General features: G+C 40.0%; 3 protein-coding genes across 3 annotated transcripts; all 3 read right to left on the reverse strand.

The window, feature by feature from the left end:
• Positions 1–4,439: 4,439 nt before the first annotated feature.
• LOC138129481 (uncharacterized) lies at positions 4,440–14,497 on the reverse strand. The gene is made up of 19 exons (XM_069045775.1): positions 14,336–14,497; positions 14,021–14,287; positions 13,817–13,970; positions 13,581–13,766; positions 13,326–13,531; positions 13,097–13,277; positions 12,871–13,043; positions 12,553–12,824; positions 12,320–12,509; positions 7,795–7,956; positions 6,581–6,685; positions 6,266–6,532; positions 6,061–6,215; positions 5,826–6,010; positions 5,571–5,776; positions 5,341–5,521; positions 5,116–5,288; positions 4,798–5,069; positions 4,440–4,754 (listed from the first exon to the last, which is right to left on the reverse strand). The coding sequence occupies exons 1-19, from the start codon at positions 14,387–14,389 to the stop codon at positions 4,562–4,564; spliced, it is 3,582 nt and encodes a 1,193-aa protein (XP_068901876.1). The 5' UTR covers positions 14,390–14,497; the 3' UTR covers positions 4,440–4,561.
• On the reverse strand, positions 8,966–11,232 carry LOC138129967 (carboxylic ester hydrolase-like). Its single transcript, XM_069046309.1, has 9 exons — positions 11,078–11,232; positions 10,763–11,029; positions 10,559–10,712; positions 10,323–10,508; positions 10,068–10,273; positions 9,837–10,017; positions 9,610–9,782; positions 9,292–9,563; positions 8,966–9,248 (listed from the first exon to the last, which is right to left on the reverse strand). The coding sequence occupies exons 1-9, from the start codon at positions 11,129–11,131 to the stop codon at positions 9,056–9,058; spliced, it is 1,686 nt and encodes a 561-aa protein (XP_068902410.1). The 5' UTR covers positions 11,132–11,232; the 3' UTR covers positions 8,966–9,055.
• A 1,797-nt stretch (positions 14,498–16,294) lies between the features above and the next one.
• Positions 16,295–18,540, reverse strand: LOC138129966 (juvenile hormone esterase-like). Its single transcript, XM_069046308.1, has 9 exons — positions 18,400–18,540; positions 18,085–18,351; positions 17,881–18,034; positions 17,645–17,830; positions 17,387–17,592; positions 17,157–17,337; positions 16,931–17,103; positions 16,613–16,884; positions 16,295–16,569 (listed from the first exon to the last, which is right to left on the reverse strand). The coding sequence occupies exons 1-9, from the start codon at positions 18,451–18,453 to the stop codon at positions 16,377–16,379; spliced, it is 1,686 nt and encodes a 561-aa protein (XP_068902409.1). The 5' UTR covers positions 18,454–18,540; the 3' UTR covers positions 16,295–16,376.
• Between the last annotated feature and the right edge of the window lie 98 nt (positions 18,541–18,638).

The raw sequence follows: 18,638 nt of genomic DNA on the forward strand, positions 1-18,638 counted from the left end.
TTAAACTCAAGCCAGTTTCAAAGGCTCTGCTGATAATCTCGTTCAGCGTAGGCAAGAAAACCGAGTTCCGTGGTACCACAAAGCTGACAAAAAATGTAATAAGACACTCGTTGAGCATATGTAGAAGTGGTTCGCCGTTTTTGTCCAGATAATCTGTTTTCAGTAACAATTGAAGGTCTCTCTTTCTTTCAAACTTGGTCATATTTCTGTGGAACGCCACCATGGGTAGCACATTTAGTTTGGTCGGTGGTACCTTTTTCCGCTCGAAACTGGTCATGATTTTCGACTTGTCGGCTGCAAACGAAAATAAAGTTGGTGCTATTGGTAGTCCTGATTCGTCTAGTTCTTTCAGAGAATCAATATCTTTGTAGTACGTCACGGTACTGAAGACTTGATAGAAAGATCCTTCGATGAGTCCCACGATGATGATATTCAAACCCATGCACGACATCAGGAAGAACATCTGATGAGACGAGGGAACTATTTTCACAGGGATTCCATGTAGAATCGCGTATATTTGCCACCAATCAGTACCACAGTCGCCCATCAAGTACCAAATAAGTGTAGAAACTATAAAAATAAAGCCGATCATGAGCCACGACGACAAACTGAAACAATGGACGAGCACCACCAGCTCTGGTACTTTTGGGGCTTTCGGTACCACAGCACAAATTTGATCGGAGCTGTACGGTACTGTAAACTCTATATTGTGGATCCCGTAGTCCATAATGAAGCGACCATTGGCACTAATTTGCACCTGATTGTTGGCAACCAAACCAAGAAGTCCCGTGACGGTACCATTTTCTAATATTTCCCCATAACTCATGTCCTTGTCAAAAACTTCAAATTTGAAATTCAAACGGTCCAATATGGTTCTCAAGAGAGACCCATCTATTCCAGCAAAGTGTTTCGATGGGTCTACATTGGCGTAAACAGGATTGACTTTGAGAAGTTTAGGGAATTTGGTAACGGAAGTTGGGGGTCTGGTCTTCATGGAAATTCTGATTTCGTGTTGATTGAAATTCATCAGATTAGTACCACGAGTATAGTTGCCTCCCAAAATGTAGGTACTGTTGACGAAAGGGGAGAAAATGTAAGTAGTACCGCTGGCACAAGACTGAAGAATAATGTTCGACACTTGGTACTGTAGCCAAAATTGATTCAAGAGGTTCGAGTACGAATCAACCAAAACAATTGAATAATAATCACGAGGCTGCGGTACTATCACTGTGTGGTTCTCTTCGAGGAAGCGTTGCAATACCTCTTCACTCCGTGCGATAATGAGATGCCCATTCACTGAATCTGTTCGCAGAAATCGTAAAACTGTGTCCAGCTTAATTGGATCAAATCTGGATGTATTGGTGGTGTGGTGTGTGTTTTCGTAATTCTTGACCAATTTTTTTTGTTCTAGAGTGATTGTCACGTTGCCCTCGTGTAGATGCTTTATTATCCAATTAGCTAGGTCGTCGTTTTCCAACATGACTACTCTAATTGATTTCACATATTTAAAGTGTGAAGATAAATGATTGAAATTTATTGGACAAGTGTTGAGAAGTAAAAATTTGGGTACAATTATTATAACAAATAACATAATTGCAGAGCCGCCCATGGCTCCAAACCATCAATTGAACAACTAAATTTTCAATCTTGTTACCAATTTATTTCCAGGTATGCTCGTTAAAGAAGACAGTTGTCATAAAAGAAATTGTCATTATAATTGTGCTATTGATTTGTGTGAACATGTCTAATTTGTTGTTACTTCCTCATAAACGATAAATTTAGAACCATTACTGTTTAAATTGGAAAAAGACGATGAGAAACGTTGTGATGGTACTCATCGTACTAAAAATGGTGGATCTGGTGATGCAAAAAAATCTAGCTGCATAAAACTTAGGCACGGTGGTAAAAACAACATGAGAAAATTTCTTCAAATCCTGGCTTTCTGTTAGCGAAAACTTTTGCAAGGTGCAAGCCAGTCTGACAACTCTTTCGGCTTCTTGAAGGACAGAGTCGCACATCCAAATCAGTACCAAAGTGCTGATCTAAAAAATCGTCATTAAAGAAAATGGAAACTAGAGAAACGTTGATTACAAAGAATAGAAGTACAAAGCTCACGTTGTTGATGATAACAATAAAAAATTCGTCATCGTCAAGGTCGTCGGAATTTTTGAAGGTGTCGTCCAAGTAGTTGATCACCAACAGACTGGTGTAGACGATCATGAGCAGAATCGGCCAGCCAAAGAGATCATTAAATAAATCAACAGTGTCTCGAAGAAGACGCAGAAGCTGCTCGATGTTGCTCAAGAAGTTCAAATTTTTCCCAGTAAAAGTAGTACCGAGGTGGTGGCAACAAGCGATTTTTTTCTCAAACAAGAGACACAATTTCGCATAGTACCCAGCCAACATTTTTGTGAAAATGTAGACGACAATGTAGTAGTAGAAAAGCATGTAGGTTTGTATAGCTTCCAGTAAATATTGTTGGAAGTAGCCACAACCCTCGATGTGGTACCAGATGTAGAAATCGGTTATCGCAGCAAACCAAAATGCTGCATTGACCACGAAATAACCAAAATAAAAGGGTATCACGTTGGTGGTACCTAGTGGTAGTCTAGCTTCGATTTTTCTCAAATTGTTGACAATTTTTCCCCATTGATTTCGATTCCAAAATGGTACTCCTGCGATTGTTACAAAATTGAAGATGTACAAACTCACGTCCATCAACACAGTGCTGGCCAGCTTTATATGGATGAGGTCTTGGTAGTCTAATCGTCTGTAAAACAACGCGAAAGGTACTCCTATCGTCAACGACGAAACTATCACAACTGGATATATTTTAGTCGAGTTGGATTTCAAATTGGGTCCGGTGAGTGAAGGCGTGATTGCCAAAAATTTACCAATGAAGAAAATTATTTTCAGAAAGTGAAACATGATTGGGTGAATTTTCACATTTAAGTGTAAAGGATTTTGTCATTTTAATAAATCAATAAAAGTTATGAATTTTTGATGTAGAAATAATGAGGGTCAGTCCCTGTTCACGATTCGTGTAATGTCACGATTTAGTTCCTATTATGTGTTATTTTTTTCCGGAGTTTGACACAACATCAATAAATATAAACACAGTTGCCGGATTGTATAATTGCTACAAAAAATATAATTACACAACCGGTTTAGAAATAACGAGTATGGATATATCCAATTTCTGAACTACCTATTGTCTGAATTGAAAAAAGACGATAAGAAAAGTTGTGATGGTACTCGTGGTACTAAAAATAGTAGACCTAGTGATGCAGAAAAACCTTGCCACGCAAAACTCGGGCACGGAGGTGGAAACAACATAAGTAAACTTTTCCAAATCTGGACTTTGTGTTGTCGAGTGTCTTCGCAAATTGTCAGCCAATTTGACAATTTTTTCGGATTCTTGAAGGACGCAATCGCACATCCAAATCAGTACGAAAGTGTTGATCTACAAAATCGGCATTAAAGGAAATTGAAGCCTGGGAAAAGTTGTTTACGATAAACAGAAGGACGAGGTTTATGTTGGAAATGACAACTTTGAAGAAGTCTTCGTCGTCAAGGTTGTCTGAATTTTTGAAGGTATCGTCTATGTAGTTGATCACCATCAGACTGGTGTAGACAATCATCAGGAGAATTGGCCAGCCGAAGAGATCGTTAAAGAGGTCAACAGTGTCTCTGAGATGGGCAAGGAGATGTTCGATGTTCGCCAAGAAGTTCAAATTCTTGCCAGTGAAGATGGTACCGATGTGGTGACAATTAACGAGTCTTTCTTCCAACAAAAGGCGCAGATTTGTGTAGTACCCTCTCAACATTTTTACAAAAGCAAAGAGTACGAAGTAGTAGTAGAAAAGCATGTAGACCTGAATGGTTTCCACTAGATACTGTTGAAAGTACTCGTAACCAACGATTTGGTACCAAATGTAAAAATCCGATACAGTAGCGACGCAAAATACCAAATTCGCCACAAAATAACCACTGTAGTACGATGTCGAACTAGTCCCTCTTCCCAGTACCCCTGACTTGATTTTCTGCAAATTGCCCAGAAGACTTTCCCACTGTTGGCGTTTCCAAAATGGTACTCCTGCTATTGTTATCAAATTGAAGAGGTACAAACTGACGTCCATCATCACAGTCACGGCTAGTTTAATATGGATCAGGTCGTGGTAATACGATTGTTTGTAAGCAAGAGCAAATGTTACCGCTATTGTCAATGCTGATAGTACCAAAACAGAATGGATCTTTGTCGTGGCGATTTTTAAATCGGGACCGGTGATTGATGGCGTGATCGCGAAAAGTTTACCAATGGAAAAAATTAATTTCAACAACCGGAACATGTTTGGAAAAATGTTTGTACTTAAGTGTGGTATTTTTTTCATACTAATAGGACTTGTGAATTATTGATGGAGAATTAATGAGGCTCTAAAAATGTTTACGATTCGTTTGTATTAACGTCACGATTTAATAAATATTTATATTTTCATATTTTTGTGTAACGCAGATCAATAAACTACGAAACAATTGTATTATTTGGTTGCAAACAATATATCTAGAAAGTGTCAAAGTCGCTAAGCTCGAGACTGTCATATAGCTCCAGCCACTTGCTGTAAGTCGCTTCTTTCGGATGATTCTTGATTTCCAAATCATCTGCGATGTCCACATAATAGAAATCACCATCTTGTGTGGAGAGCTGTGGCCAAGTGATGTTTTGCAAAAGCTCTGACGGTTCTGGAGTCGGGTTCCTAAATTCAAAATAAGCAACTGACGATGTTCTAGTCAACTTACTGATACTTGGCAAAATTGGTCCAAAGCTTGATCATTCTCTCAACTGCGATTTGATCAGCTTCCGGATAACCGCTGAAGTCGCATCCTGAACCCCCACACAACACATAACTGACTTCGGCACCATGACCAACGTGGTCTGCACCATCGAAATGAACATTGTATTTCCCCAACTCTCCATCGTGGGAGAATTGATAAAAGTACGTCTCGGCTAAATTGGAGTAGAACTCTGCGTGTCTGATTACAGATCGGCTGAAGGCGGTGTCGCTGCAGTACTACAAAGACTGGTGAAAGTGTACCAGTACTACTTTGCGGACTTACTCTGACACCAGCGCCGACATGCTCAGCTAAAGGTTCACCACCAGTGTAGATTTCCCTAATGGCGCGTCCCATTTCGGTACGCTGGTCTGGATCTGTCAGTTGCATATCATTTGGTACTAACCAGTCCAGATTCTCGTCGTAGGATATCATGTCTGCCTGAGTACCATTAGTATCTGTGCAAGATATTACACTCTAATGCAATCCTTTTTTTACAGATGCACTTACCTTGATTCCAAGCAAGTGCTTCTTCTGATGTTATTCCAATGATTATAGGTACTGCCACCACATTACCAGCTTGCAGCAAACCGTACATGTTCTTGGTGAGGAAAGCATCAGGATTTTTGGCCTCTACCACCGGGGCCAAGTAGAAACCTTGCATAATCTCTCTAGTTTGGAGATTTGATACCTGCTCACATTCAAATTAAAGAAAATACTTGTGTAATGCAAAGTCTTACAGAACTGGCGTACTGTTCTGACGCTAGTTTTAAAGCTTTGGCGTCAACACTCTGCAAGAAGTCTAGAAGCGCTTGTGAGTCAGTGTTGGTCTGGAAAGTGTCATTGATGAAAGCTGCGGTGGTAAAAGCAATCTCCCGGGGGTTTCGCTGGAAAGCCCAAGGACTCAAGAAGGATCCACTTTGCAAAATCGCTCCTCGAAATAGATCTGCAACTCTGTATGAAAAGAGTGGAGTGTTATATTTTTAAGCTGTCACCTCTCGAGTTTTGATTGATAAGCTGATAGGCAACTGAAGCCGACCCTGCGCTTGCACCAAAAATTGTTATCTTATCGGGATCTCCTCCGAACAGGTGGATGTTGTCATGGACCCACCGTAGAGCTAGTTGTTGGTCTTTCAGACCGTTGTTTCCGGGAATAACGTCGTCTTGAGTCGACATAAATCCAACGATTAGTCTTGCAGGACAAGTTCTACTAAGAATTTTTGTCAAATACCGAAAGGTCCTAGTCTGTAGTTGAAAGCAACGTAAACGACATCTTCGTTGACGATACGATCGGCATATTGGCCTCTTGCGCTACCTGCAATGAAACCGCCACCATGGATGTATACCATGACGGGCAACCCTTCGGTTCCATCGTCATCAGGAAGCTGAATTTAGTACTGGGATAGTTCTATATTTTAGAATGTTGGCAAAATACCTTGGGTGTGTGAACATTGATGTACAGACAGTCTTCGGTTTCAGTGTCATCGTTGCTACCTTGCTGGTAGCAGATGATGTCAAGACTTGTAGTGTCTAAGGTTCCGTCCCAACTAGGAGGAGGGATGGGAGCTTTGAATCGTAATTCTCCTACTGGAGGTGCGGCGTAGGGAATTTTTTCAAAAATGTAAAACTGTTTGTTAGTGTAGGTTAAACCTTCACGGCCTCTGATTCGTCCATCGGGTAACTGTACTTCCGGATCTGCTATCTAGGGAGTAGGTTAATGTCACAGCTAAAAACAAAGTAAAGTACTCACCGAAGTACCGATTTGAAGTATTAAGAACAGTGAAAACAGGCGAGATTTGGTCATCTTGCCAGTGCAATTACTCATCAGATACTGCTTGTTGTTTTGGCCACTTATCTGAAGTACTCGTTATAACAATGAACTCTCAGTTGATAAAATATGTGCCTTTTCCCACTCAATACTTTAAAAAAATTCCTAATGAGAAGAGACTATATGCAATGTTTTGTTGGTATTCATCGTACTTAACAAAAACAAATTTGAAAAAACTATTTCTAAGAATGTAATCTTTGTGTAGTCGAACATCTCTATAAATTCCAAGCCAGCTGGTAATAATTATTTTGGTCTCTTGAAGTCCGCTGTCGTACATCCTAATCAGATTTTTTATATACACAAATTTAAAGAAAACAGAAACTAGAACAGGCTTGATTACAAAAGCAGAAGAACAATGTTGGAGAAGGCAGCATTGTAGAAATCGTCATTGTCAAAGTTGTTCTTTTTTTTAAGGGTAATTAATTTTTGCTAAGCTGAGCTGGTGTAGAAAGCTATCAGAAGAATGAGCCAACCGAAGAGACTGTTAAACAATTCAACAGTGTCTCTGAGAGGCGAAGAAGATATTCAATGTTGCTCAAAAATTTAACATTTTTCCATGTTAACTGATATTCATCAACAGTTAGATTTTTGGAATAAAATTAATGAGATTTTGGTAGTAGGATTGTTATAAGCAAACTTAATTGGTACCACCGTCGTCAAGGAGAGTAGTACTAAAAATGAGTAAGTTTTCCCAACTTTGGATACGCCAAATGACCAAGATATAATTGCCAAAGTATTACCAAGGGGAAAATTAATTTCGGAGGCAGCAGGAATATGCCCTTGGGATTTTGTACGATTTGATATTTACCTAAATATTAAAAATCAATCAAATGTATGAGTTTTTGATGCAGAATGAATGAGGGTCAGTCGCTGTTCGTGTAATGTCAAGATTTAGTTTCTATTATGTGTTGTTGGTTCCAGACTTTGATACAAAATCAATAAATATAAAACCAATTGCCAGATTTTATAGTTGCTACACAAAATATAATTACAGAAGTGGTTTAGAAATAACGAGTGTGGATCTATTCAATTTCTTTTCAATTCTATTGTCTGAATTGAAAAAAGACGATAAGGAACGTTGTGATGGTACTCGTGGTACTAAAATTAGTGGACCTAGTGATGCAAAAAAACCTTGCCACGCAAAACTCGGGCAGGGTGGTGGAAACAACATAAGTAAACTTTTCCAAATCTGGACTTTCTGTTGTCGAGAGTCTTCGCAAGTTGTCAGCCAATTTGACAATTTTTTCGGATTCTTGAAGGACGCAGTCGCACATCCAGATCAGTACGAAAGTGTTGACCTGCAAAATCGTCATTAAAGGAAATTGAAACTTGGGAAAAGTTGTTTACGATAAACAGAAGGACAAGGTTTATGTTGGAAATGACAACTTTGAAGAAGTCTTCGTCGTCAAGGTTGTCCGAATTTTTGAAGGTATCGTCTATGTAGTTGATCACCATCAGACTGGTGTAGACAATCATCAGGACAATCGGCCAACCGAAGGGATCGTTAAAGAGGTCAACAGTGTCTCTCAAATGAGCAAGTAGATGTTCAATGTTCGCCAAGAAGTTTAGGTTTTTGCCAGTGAAGGTGGTACCGATGTGGTGACAATGCACGAGTTTCTCTTCACAAAAAAAGGCGCAGATTTGTGTAGTACCTTCTAAGCATTTTTACAAAAGCAAAGAGTACGAGGTAGTAGTAGAAAAGCATGTAAATTTGTATGGTTTCCACTAGATACTGTCGAAAGTACTCGTAACCAACGATTTGGTACCAAATGTAGAAATCTGATACAGTAGCGACGCAAAATACCAAATTAGCCACAAAATAACCAATGTAGTACGATGTCAAACTAGTCCCACCTGCCAGTACCCCTGACTTGATTTTCTGCAAATTGCCCAGAAGACTTTCCCACTGTTGGCGTTTCCAAAACGGTACTCCTGCTATTGTTATCAAATTGAAGAGGTATAAACTGACGTCCATCAACACAGTCACGGCTAGTTTAATATGGATGAGGTCGTGGTAATACGATTGTTTGTAAGCAAGAGCAAATGGTACCGCTATTGTCAATCCTGATAGTACCAAAACAGAGTGGATCTTTGTCGTGGCGATTTTTAAATCGGGACCGGTGATTGATGGCGTGATTGCAAAAAGTTTACCAATGGAAAAAATTAATTTCAACAAACGGAACATGTTTGGAAAAATGTTTGTACCTAAGTGTGTTGTTTTTTTCATACTAATAGGACTTGTGAATTATTGATGGAAAATTAATGAGGTTCTAAAAATGTTTACGATTGTTTGTATTAACGTCACGATTTAATACATATTTATATTTTCATATTTTTGTGTAACGCGGATCAATAAACTACGAAACAATTTTATTATTTGGTTTGCAAACAATATATCTAGAAAGTGTCAAAGTCGCTAAGCTCGAGACTGTCATATAGCTCCAGCCACTTGCTGTAAGTCGCTTCTTTCGGATGATTCTTGATTTCCAAATCATCTGTGATGTCCACGTAGTAGAAATCACCATCTTGTGTGGAGAGCTGTGGCCAAGTGATGTTTTGCAAAAGCTCTGACGGTTCTGGAGTCGGGTTCCTAAATTCAAAATAAGCAACTGACGATGTTCTAGTCAACTTACTGATACTTGGCAAAATTGGTCCAAAGCTTGATCATTCTCTCAACTGCGATTTGATCAGCTTCCGGATAACCGCTGTAGTCGCATCCTGAACCCCCACACAACACGTAACTAATGTCGGCACCATGACCAACATGATCTGCACCATCGTACTGAACGTTGGATTTGCCCAACTCTCCATCGTGGGAGAACTGGTAAAAGTACGTCTCGGCTAAGTTGGAGTAGAACTCTGCGTGTCTGATTACAGATCGGCTGAAGGCGGTGTCGCTGCAGTACTACAAAAACTTGTAAAAGTGTACAGGTACTATTTTGCGTACTTACTCTAACACCAGCGCCGACATGCTCAGCTAAAGGTTCACCACCAGTGTAGATTTCTCTAATGGCGCGTCCCATTTCTGTACGCTGGTCAGGATCTGTCAGTTGCATATCATTTGGTACTAACCAATCGAGGTTCTCGTCGAAGGATGTCATGTCTGCCTGAGCACCATTGGCATCTGTGTATGATTTTACATTCTACAACAATTCTTTTTTTTTACAGTTGCGTTCACCTTGATTCCAGGCAATTCCTTCTTCTGATGTTATTCCAATGATTATAGGTACTGCCACCACATTACCGGCTTGCAGCAAACCGTACATGTTCTTGGTGAGGAAAGCATCGGGATTTTTGGCTTCCACCACCGGGGCCCAGTAAAAACCTTGCATAATCTCTCTAGTTTGGAGATTTGCTACCTGCTCAAATTCTAATTTAAAAAAAGTACTGGTGTAATGCAAAGTCGTACAGAATTGGCGTACTGCTCTGAGGCTACATCTATAGCTTTGGCGTCAACACTCTGCAAGAACTCTAGTAGCGCTTGTGAGTCAGTGTTGGTCTGGAAAGTGTCATTGATGAAAGCTGCGGTGGTAAAAGCAATCTCTCTGGATTTTCGCTCGAAAGCCCAAGGACTCAAGAAGGAACCACTTTGTAAAATCGCCCCTCGAAACAGATCTATAATTAGGTGTAAATACAATCGAGTGATTTGTTTTTGAGTTGTTACCTCTCGAGTCTTGATTGATAAGTTGATACGCAACTGAAGCCGACCCTGCGCTTTGTCCAAAAATTGTTATCTTATCAGGATCTCCTCCGAACAGTTGGATGTTGTCATGGACCCACCGAAGAGCTAGCTGTTGGTCTTTCAGACCGTTGTTTCCGGGAATGACATCGTCTTGAGTCGATATGAACCCTACGAATAGTCTTACAGGACAAGTACTACCCAGAAGTTGTATCAAATACCAAAAGGTCCAAGTCTGTAGTTGAAAGCAACGTAAACGATATCTTCGTTGACCATGCGATCGGCGTATACGCCTCTGGCACCACCACCAATAAAACCGCCACCATGGATGAATACCATGACGGGCAACCCTTCAGTTCCATCATCACCAGGAAGCTGAAATTGCAATTAGGGTAGTACTTTATTTTAGAATGTGCACTAAATACCTGCGGGGTGTGAACATTGATGTAGAGACAGTCTTCAGTTTCACTGTCATCGTTGCCATTTTGCTGGTAGCACATGATGTCAAGACTTGTAGTGTCTAAGGTACCGTCCCAGCTCGGAGGAGGGATGGGAGGTTTGAATCGCAGTTCTCCTACTGGAGGTGTGGCGTAGGGAATTTTTTCAAAAATGTAAACCTGTTTGTTAGTGTAGGTTGAACCTTCACGGCCTCTAATTCGTCCATTGGGTAACTGTACTTCCGGATCTGCTAGCTGGAGAGTAGGTTAATGTCACATCTAGAAACAAATTAAAGTACTCACTGAAGTACCAACGTGGAGTATTAAGAACAGTGAAATCAGGCGCGTTCTAAACATCTTGTCAATTCAGTGACTCGCAAGATACTGCTTGTTGTGTTGCCACTTATCTCAGGTACTCGCGTTTGCAACAAACATCAAATGATGAAATGTGTTCCTGTTTCCAACAGGTACTCATAAAAATTCCTATTGATATTGATTTTGTGCTTATTATAATTTTCGCAAGTCATTGTTTTTGATAAAACCCTTGCCCCCACATATATATTTATTTTTGTCATCCAGATACTCAGTGATAATTGAAACAAGCTCCAAATAGTTTTGCAGCTGCGTAGGTTAAGTACATTCAGTACCAATTGTGAAATAATTCTGTCTTGTGTACTGTGATAAGAAAATAAATATCAATTGTCATGTTGACATATGGTTAATAAAAACTTTATAGAGTGGTACTGAGAGGGTACTATAGAAATTTTTAAAATTGGTAAACAAGAAAAATCTTTATTCACTTTTTGTTAAATACGAGTATGTGTACATCCCATATGTTGCCCAATAAGGGAGCTATGGGCGTTTAAATGATTTTCCGAAGTGAAAATTCGATGGAACGTAGGTTTTTTTCGAAAAATTTCTTGTCGCCGATTCGAACCAAATTGCTGTCAGTTATTGTATAAGATGAGTCGAATTCAGGTATAATAAAAGTTCCGGCCATTGAACCCATTTTTTGCTGTGGGAGCCAAAAATTTGGATTTTTTGTTTTTTTGCGAATTTCCCTAAAACGGAAAAATCCAGGTAAACTTTTTTTGACTCAGAAGAAGCGCCTTGACAAGAGCAATCCACAGAAAAATATCTGTTGATCCAATTCAAATAAGAGAATTTTTACAAAATGGTTTCCCGTACTTATTGTCAAAAATTTACCAACAGCAAAGACTAATTTCAGAAGTTGAAACATGACTTAAATGTACTGGATTTGTCACACAGATACACAAATCAATAGTACGTGCAGGATTAACGAAATCCATAAATTGTGGACAATTCGTTTACAAGTACCTACATTAATGTTAAAAGTTTGTTAATACTTGTTTTCCATTATAGATACATTATGGACATTTTGTAGGAATTTATATAAAGATTTGTTATTTAAATGCAGGATTAATAAGGTTTAGGTAAATACAGGAATCATTTGATAATTATATTTTTGCATAACTTTGATAGTGTAAAATTTCTTTTCTTGTATTTACACAGCATCAAAATTTAGAAGGTGTCCCAATCGCTTGAATCAAGACCATAATACAGTGCAACCCATTTGCTGTAAGTCGACTCTTTCGGATGATTCTTGATTTCCAAATTGTCTGTGATGTCCACGTAGTAGAAATCACCATCTTGTGTAGAAACCTGGGGCCATGTGATGTTTTGCAAAAGCTCTGACGGTTCTGGAGTCGGGTTCCTAAATTCAAAATAAGCAACTGACGATGTTCTAGTTAACTTACTGATACTTGGCAAAATTGGTCCAGATTTTGATAACCCTATCAACTGTGATTTGATCAGCTTCCGGATATCCGCTGACGTCGCATCCGGAACCCGCACAGAAGATGTACGCATTGTCGGCTGAATGGCCAACGTCATCGGCACCATCGTAATGAACATTGGCATTCGACAAAGTTCCATCATAGGAGAATTGGTAAAAGTACGTTTCCGCAAAGTTGGAGTAGAATTCTGCGTGTCTGATTATCGGTCGGTTGAAGGAATCGTCGCTCCAGTACTACAAAAACTTGTAAGATTGTGTTGGTACCACTTTGCGTACTTACTCTAACTCCGTCGCCCACGTGGTCAGCTAAAGCTTCACCACCAGTGTAGATCTCTCTTATAGCGCGCCCCATTTCGGTGCGTTGGTCTTGGTCAGTGATTTGCATGTCGTTGGGTACCAACCAGTCCAAGTGCTCGTCAAACGTTGCCAATTGAGATTTAGTACCATCCGCATCTGAGTACAATTTTACATGGTACTGTCACGGTATGGCCTGAAGTTGTACTCACTCTGATTCCAAGCAATTCCTTCTTCTGACGTCATCCCCATAAGTATTGGTACTCCAATAACATTACCGGCTTCGAGCAAGCCGTACATTTTCTTGGTGAGGAAAGCATCAGGATTTTTTACTTCTACCACTGGAGCCCAATAGAAACCTTGCAGAATCTCTTCAGTTTGAAGATTTGCCACCTACACAATTCTAATTAGAGAACGTAATTAAGTAACGCACGTTCTTACAGAAGATGCGTACTGCTGTGATGCTAAATCTAGATCCTTGGCGTTAACACCTTGCAAGAACTCAAATAGAGCAGTGGAGTCAGTGTTCGTCTGGAAAGTGTCATTGAGAAAAGCAGCAGTCGCAAAAGCAATCTCTTTGGAGTTCCTCTGGAAAGCCCAAGGACTCAAGAAGGAACCGCTTTGCAAAATCGCCCCTCGGAATAGATCTGCAACTCTGTGTGAAACGAGTGGAGTGTTTTATTTTTGAGCTGTCACCTCTCGAGTTTTGATTGATGAGGTGATAGGCAACAGAAGCCGACCCTGCGCTTTGGCCAAAAATTGTTATCTTATCAGGGTCGCCTCCGAATAGATTGATGTTGTCATGGGTCCACTGTAGAGCTAAGTGTTGGTCCTTGAGGCCGTTGTTTCCTGGTATGACCTCATCTTGAGTCGACATAAATCCTAGGATTAACCTTGTAAGAGAAGTACTAGAAAGAAGTGGTACCAAATACCGAATGGTCCGAGTCTGTAATTGATGGCAGCGTAAACAACGTCTTCGTTTATGATTCGTTCAGCGTACGCCCCTCTAGCGGAACCACCAACAAAACCGCCACCGTGAATGTATAACATGACGGGTAGTGCTACCGGTTCGTCTTCAGTGGGAAGCTGAAAGTAATACCAAAGTAGTACCCAACTCTTCTGTCTATAAAATATACCTGCGGAGTGTAAACGTTGATGTAGAGACAGTCCTCAGTTTCTGCATCATTGTCGCTGTCAGCTAAGTAGCAGTTCACATCTAGACTTGTAGTGTCTAAGGTTTCGTCCCAGCTTGCCGGAGGAATGGGTGCTTTGAATCGCAGGTCTCCCACAGGAGGTGTAGCGTATGGAATTTTTTCAAAAATGTAGTACTGTTTGCTTGTGAAGGTTGTACCTTCGCGGCCTCTAATTCGTCCATCTGGTAACTGTACTTCCGGATCTGCTAGCTGGAGAGTAGGTTAATGTCACATCTAGAAGCAAATTAAAGTACTCACCGAAGTACCAAGCTGGAGTATTAAGAAAAGTGAAAACAGGAGCGTTCTAAACATCTTGTCAATTCAGTGACTTGTCAGATACTGCTTGGTCTGTTGCCATTTATCTCATGTAGTCGTGACTGCAACAAACACTTGAATGATAAAATGGGTTCCTGTTTCCAACAGGTACTCAAGAAAATTTCCTATTGATTGGTATTTATTTTGGAATTATTATAAATTTCGCAACTCATTGCTTCTGATGAGACTGTAACCCCACTTATACTTTTTGTTGTCATGTAGGTACTCAGTGATGACTTATTTCAACAAGCTCCAAATGGTTTTGCAATTGCTTAGGTTAAGCACATTCAGTACCAAGTGTGAGACAATTCTCTTTTGATAAATACGGTAAGAAAATAAAAATCAATTGTTATGTTGTCATACAGTTAATAAAAACTTTAGAGTGGTACTCTGAGGATACTATCGAAATTTTTGTACAAAAAACTTTTTATTGACCTTTTGTTAAATAAATCTACGAGTAGGTGTACATTTAGACAGAAAAATATCTATTCTTCCAATACAAAACAAATGAAATTTTACAAAATGGCTCCCCGTACTTTTAATGGTGTCCTGGTATAAAAAGATTGATAAAACAACAATTTTGTTCTTCATTGATGCCCATTTATTTCCAATTGTACCCATTGTTGGATGATTACATTTGTCATGAAAGGAACTACTGTTGTTTAAACTGGAAAAACACGATGAGAAATGTTGTGATGGTACTCATCGTACTAAAAATAGTTGATCTAGTGATGAAGAAAAATCTTGACGCGCAAAATCTGGGCGTCGCAGCTAAAACGACATCAACGAATTTCTTCACGTCTCGATTTCCCGATGAGGAACGGATTTGTAACCGCCAAGCCAGTCTGACAATTCTTTCAGATTCTTGAAGGACAGAATCGCACATCCAAATCAGGATCAAGGTGTTGCTCTACAAAATCGTCGTTAAAAAATTGAAGCTAAAGCCGGAGTGATTACAAAAAATAGAAGAACTAAGACGATGGTGGAAATGACAGCATTGTATAAATCGTCATTGTCAAAGTGGTCCGAATGTCGGAACGTATCGTCTAGGTAGTTGATCATCATCATGCTGGTGTAGAGAATCATTAGAAGAATTGGCCAGCCGAAGAGGTCGTTAAAAACTTCAACAGTACTCCGGAGAAGACCAAGAAGATATGCTGCTTTGTTTAATACGTTGAAATGTCTCTTGGTTAAGTTGGTACCGACCTGGTGAGAATAACTGAGATTCTCTTCAAGTAGGAGACGCACATGCTTGTAGTAACTTCTTATTAATTTTATAACAGAGTAAAGGACATAGTAATAGTAGAAGAGCATGTAGGTCTGTATGATTTCCACTAGATAGTGTTGAAGATATTCATCACCAACGATCTTGTAAAAGATGTAAAAGTTTGAGAATTTAGTACCCAAAAATATTAAATTGACCATAATACAGCCAATAGAATGGAGTGTCCAGTTAATGGTGCTTGCAGGCACAATTCTTTGAAATTTTTCCAAATTGTCCAGTAGTTCTTGCCATTTTTTCCTTTTCAAAAACGGTACTCCTGCGATTGTTACAAAGTTGAAGAGATACAAACTGATGTCCATCAAAAAAGAGATTAGCTTAATGTGGATGAAGTTCTGGTAGTAGGATTGTCTCCAAAAAAGCGAGAATGGTACCGCTATCGTCAACGATGACAGTAGCAAAATCGGATAGGTTTTTGTTGTGGCGATTTTTAAATTCGGTCCGATGAATGCTGGCGTTAATGCCAAAAATTTACCAACAGCAAAGACTACCTTCAGAAGTTGAAACATGACTTAAATGTACTGGATTTGTAACATAAATACGAAAATCAATGATACATGCAGCATTAATGAGGTCCAGTAATTTGTCAACAATTCGTTTATATTAATGTCAGAAGTTAGTTGAGACCTACTTATTGTTTATTTTCCATTAAAAATACGGATCAATATATCGTGAAACTATTCTACTTAGAAAATATAAAAACTAGAAAGTGTCAAAATCGCTGTAGCCAAGACTGTCATATAGCTCAACCCACTTGCTGTACACTGCCTCTTTCGGATGATTCTTGATTTCCAAATCATCTGTGATGTCCACGTAGTAGAAATCACCATCTTGCGTGGAAAGCTGTGGCCACGTGATATTTTGCAAAAGCTCTGACGGTTCTGGGGTCGGGTTCCTAAATTTAAAATAAGCAACTGACAATGTTCTAGACAACTTACTGATACTTGGCAAAATTGGTCCAAAGCCTGATCATTCTCTCAACTGTGATTTGATCAGCTTCCGGATAACCACTGTAGTCGCATCCTGAACCCCCACACATAACGTAGCTAAGGTCAGCACTGTGACCAACATGGTCGGCACCATCGTAGTGGACATTGGATTTTCCCAACTCCCCATCATGGGAGAATTGATAAAAGTACGTTTCGGCAAAGTTGGAATAGAATTCCGCGTGTCTGATCACAGGACGAGTGAAGGAAGTGTCGGTCCAGTACTACATTGATTTGTGAGAGTGCGTTGGTACTACTTTGCGTACTTACTCGAACTGCGTCGCCGAGGTGGTCACCTAAAGGCTCACCACCAGTGTAGATTTCTCTAATGGCGCGTCCCATTTCGGTACGTTTATCCTGATCAGTGATTTGCATGTCGCTTGGTACCAACCAGTCCAAGTGCTCGTCAAAAGATGTCGACTGAGATTGTGTAAGATCCGGATCTGTGTACAGGTTGGCACAGTACTACCGTATCACCCTTTGAACTTGTACTCACCTTGATTGTGGGCGAGTCCTTCTTCGGATGTCATTCCTATGACTATAGGTACTCCTACCACATTACCAGCTTGGAGCAAACCGTACATTTTCTTGGTGAGGAAAGCATCAGGATTTTTGGCTTCCACTACTGGAGCCCAAAAGAAACCTTGCAAAACCTGCTCTGTTTGAAGACTTGCCACCTACACACTTTCCGTTAAAGCAAAAAAACCAAGTACCGGATATTCTTACAGAACTGGCGTACTGCTCTGACGCTACATCTATATCTTTGGCGTCAACATTTTGCAGGAACTCCAACAGATCATTGGAGTTAGTGTTTGTCTGGAAAGTGTCATTGAGGAAAGCTGCTGTAGCAAAAGCAATATCTTTGGGGTTCCTCTGGAAGGCCCAAATACTTAAGAAGGAACCACTTTGCAAAATAGCGCCTCGAAACAGATCTGTTGCATCCGTGTGTCAAAATAATCGAGTGTTTTGTTTTTGAGCTGTTACCTCTCGAGTTTTGATTGATGAGGTGATAGGCAACAGACGCCGATCCTGCGCTTTGACCAAAAATTGTTATCTTATCGGGATCTCCGCCGAAGAGGTGGATATTGTCATGGGCCCACTGCAGAGCTAAGTGTTGGTCCTTGAGGCCGTTGTTTCCGGGTATGACATCATCTTGTGTCGACATAAATCCTGCGATTAATCTTGTAAGACAAATACTAGACAAAAGTGGTACCAAATACCGAATGGTCCCAATCTGTAGGTGATCGTAGCGTAAACAATGTCTTCGTTTATGATACGTTCAGCGTACGCCCCTTTAGGAGATCCAACAACAAAACCACCACCGTGAATGTATAACATGACAGGCAGTGCCACCGGTTCGTCATCACTGGGAAGCTGAAAGTGGTACTGGAGGAGTACTCAACTGTAGAAACTGTGAAACCTACCTGCGGAGTGTAAACATTGATGTACAGACAGTCTTCAGATTCGTCCTCAGAGTTGCTGCCTACTTGGTAGCAGATGACGTCTAGACTGACAGTGTCTAAGGTTTCATCCCAGCTCGGAGGAGGAATAGGTGCTTTGAATCGTAATTCTCCTACTGGAGGTGCGGCGTAGGGAATTTTTTCAAAAATGTAGAATTGTTTATTGGTGTAAGTTAAACCCTCACGGCCTCTAATTCGTCCATTGGATAACTGCACTTCCGGATCTGCTTGCTAGGCAATAAGTTAATGGTACATCTGGAAAGAAATTAAAGTACTCACTGAAGTACCAATCTGAAGTATTAAGAATATTGAAAACAGGCGCGTTTTAGACATCTTGCCGGTTCAGTGACTCGTAAGATACTGTTTGCTGTTTCGATCAGTTATCTGAAGTACTCATAATGAAAACACTCAAGTAACACAATATGTTCCTGATTTCACCGTGTACAAAAAAAAATCCTTGTGGCATTGACTTGTACAAATATTTCCTCAATTCATTGAAGAATTATTTTTACTACTTT

This window comes from Tenebrio molitor, chromosome 4 (assembly GCF_963966145.1).
Source record: "Tenebrio molitor chromosome 4, icTenMoli1.1, whole genome shotgun sequence".
NCBI classification, from domain to species: Eukaryota; Metazoa; Arthropoda; class Insecta; order Coleoptera; family Tenebrionidae; genus Tenebrio; species Tenebrio molitor.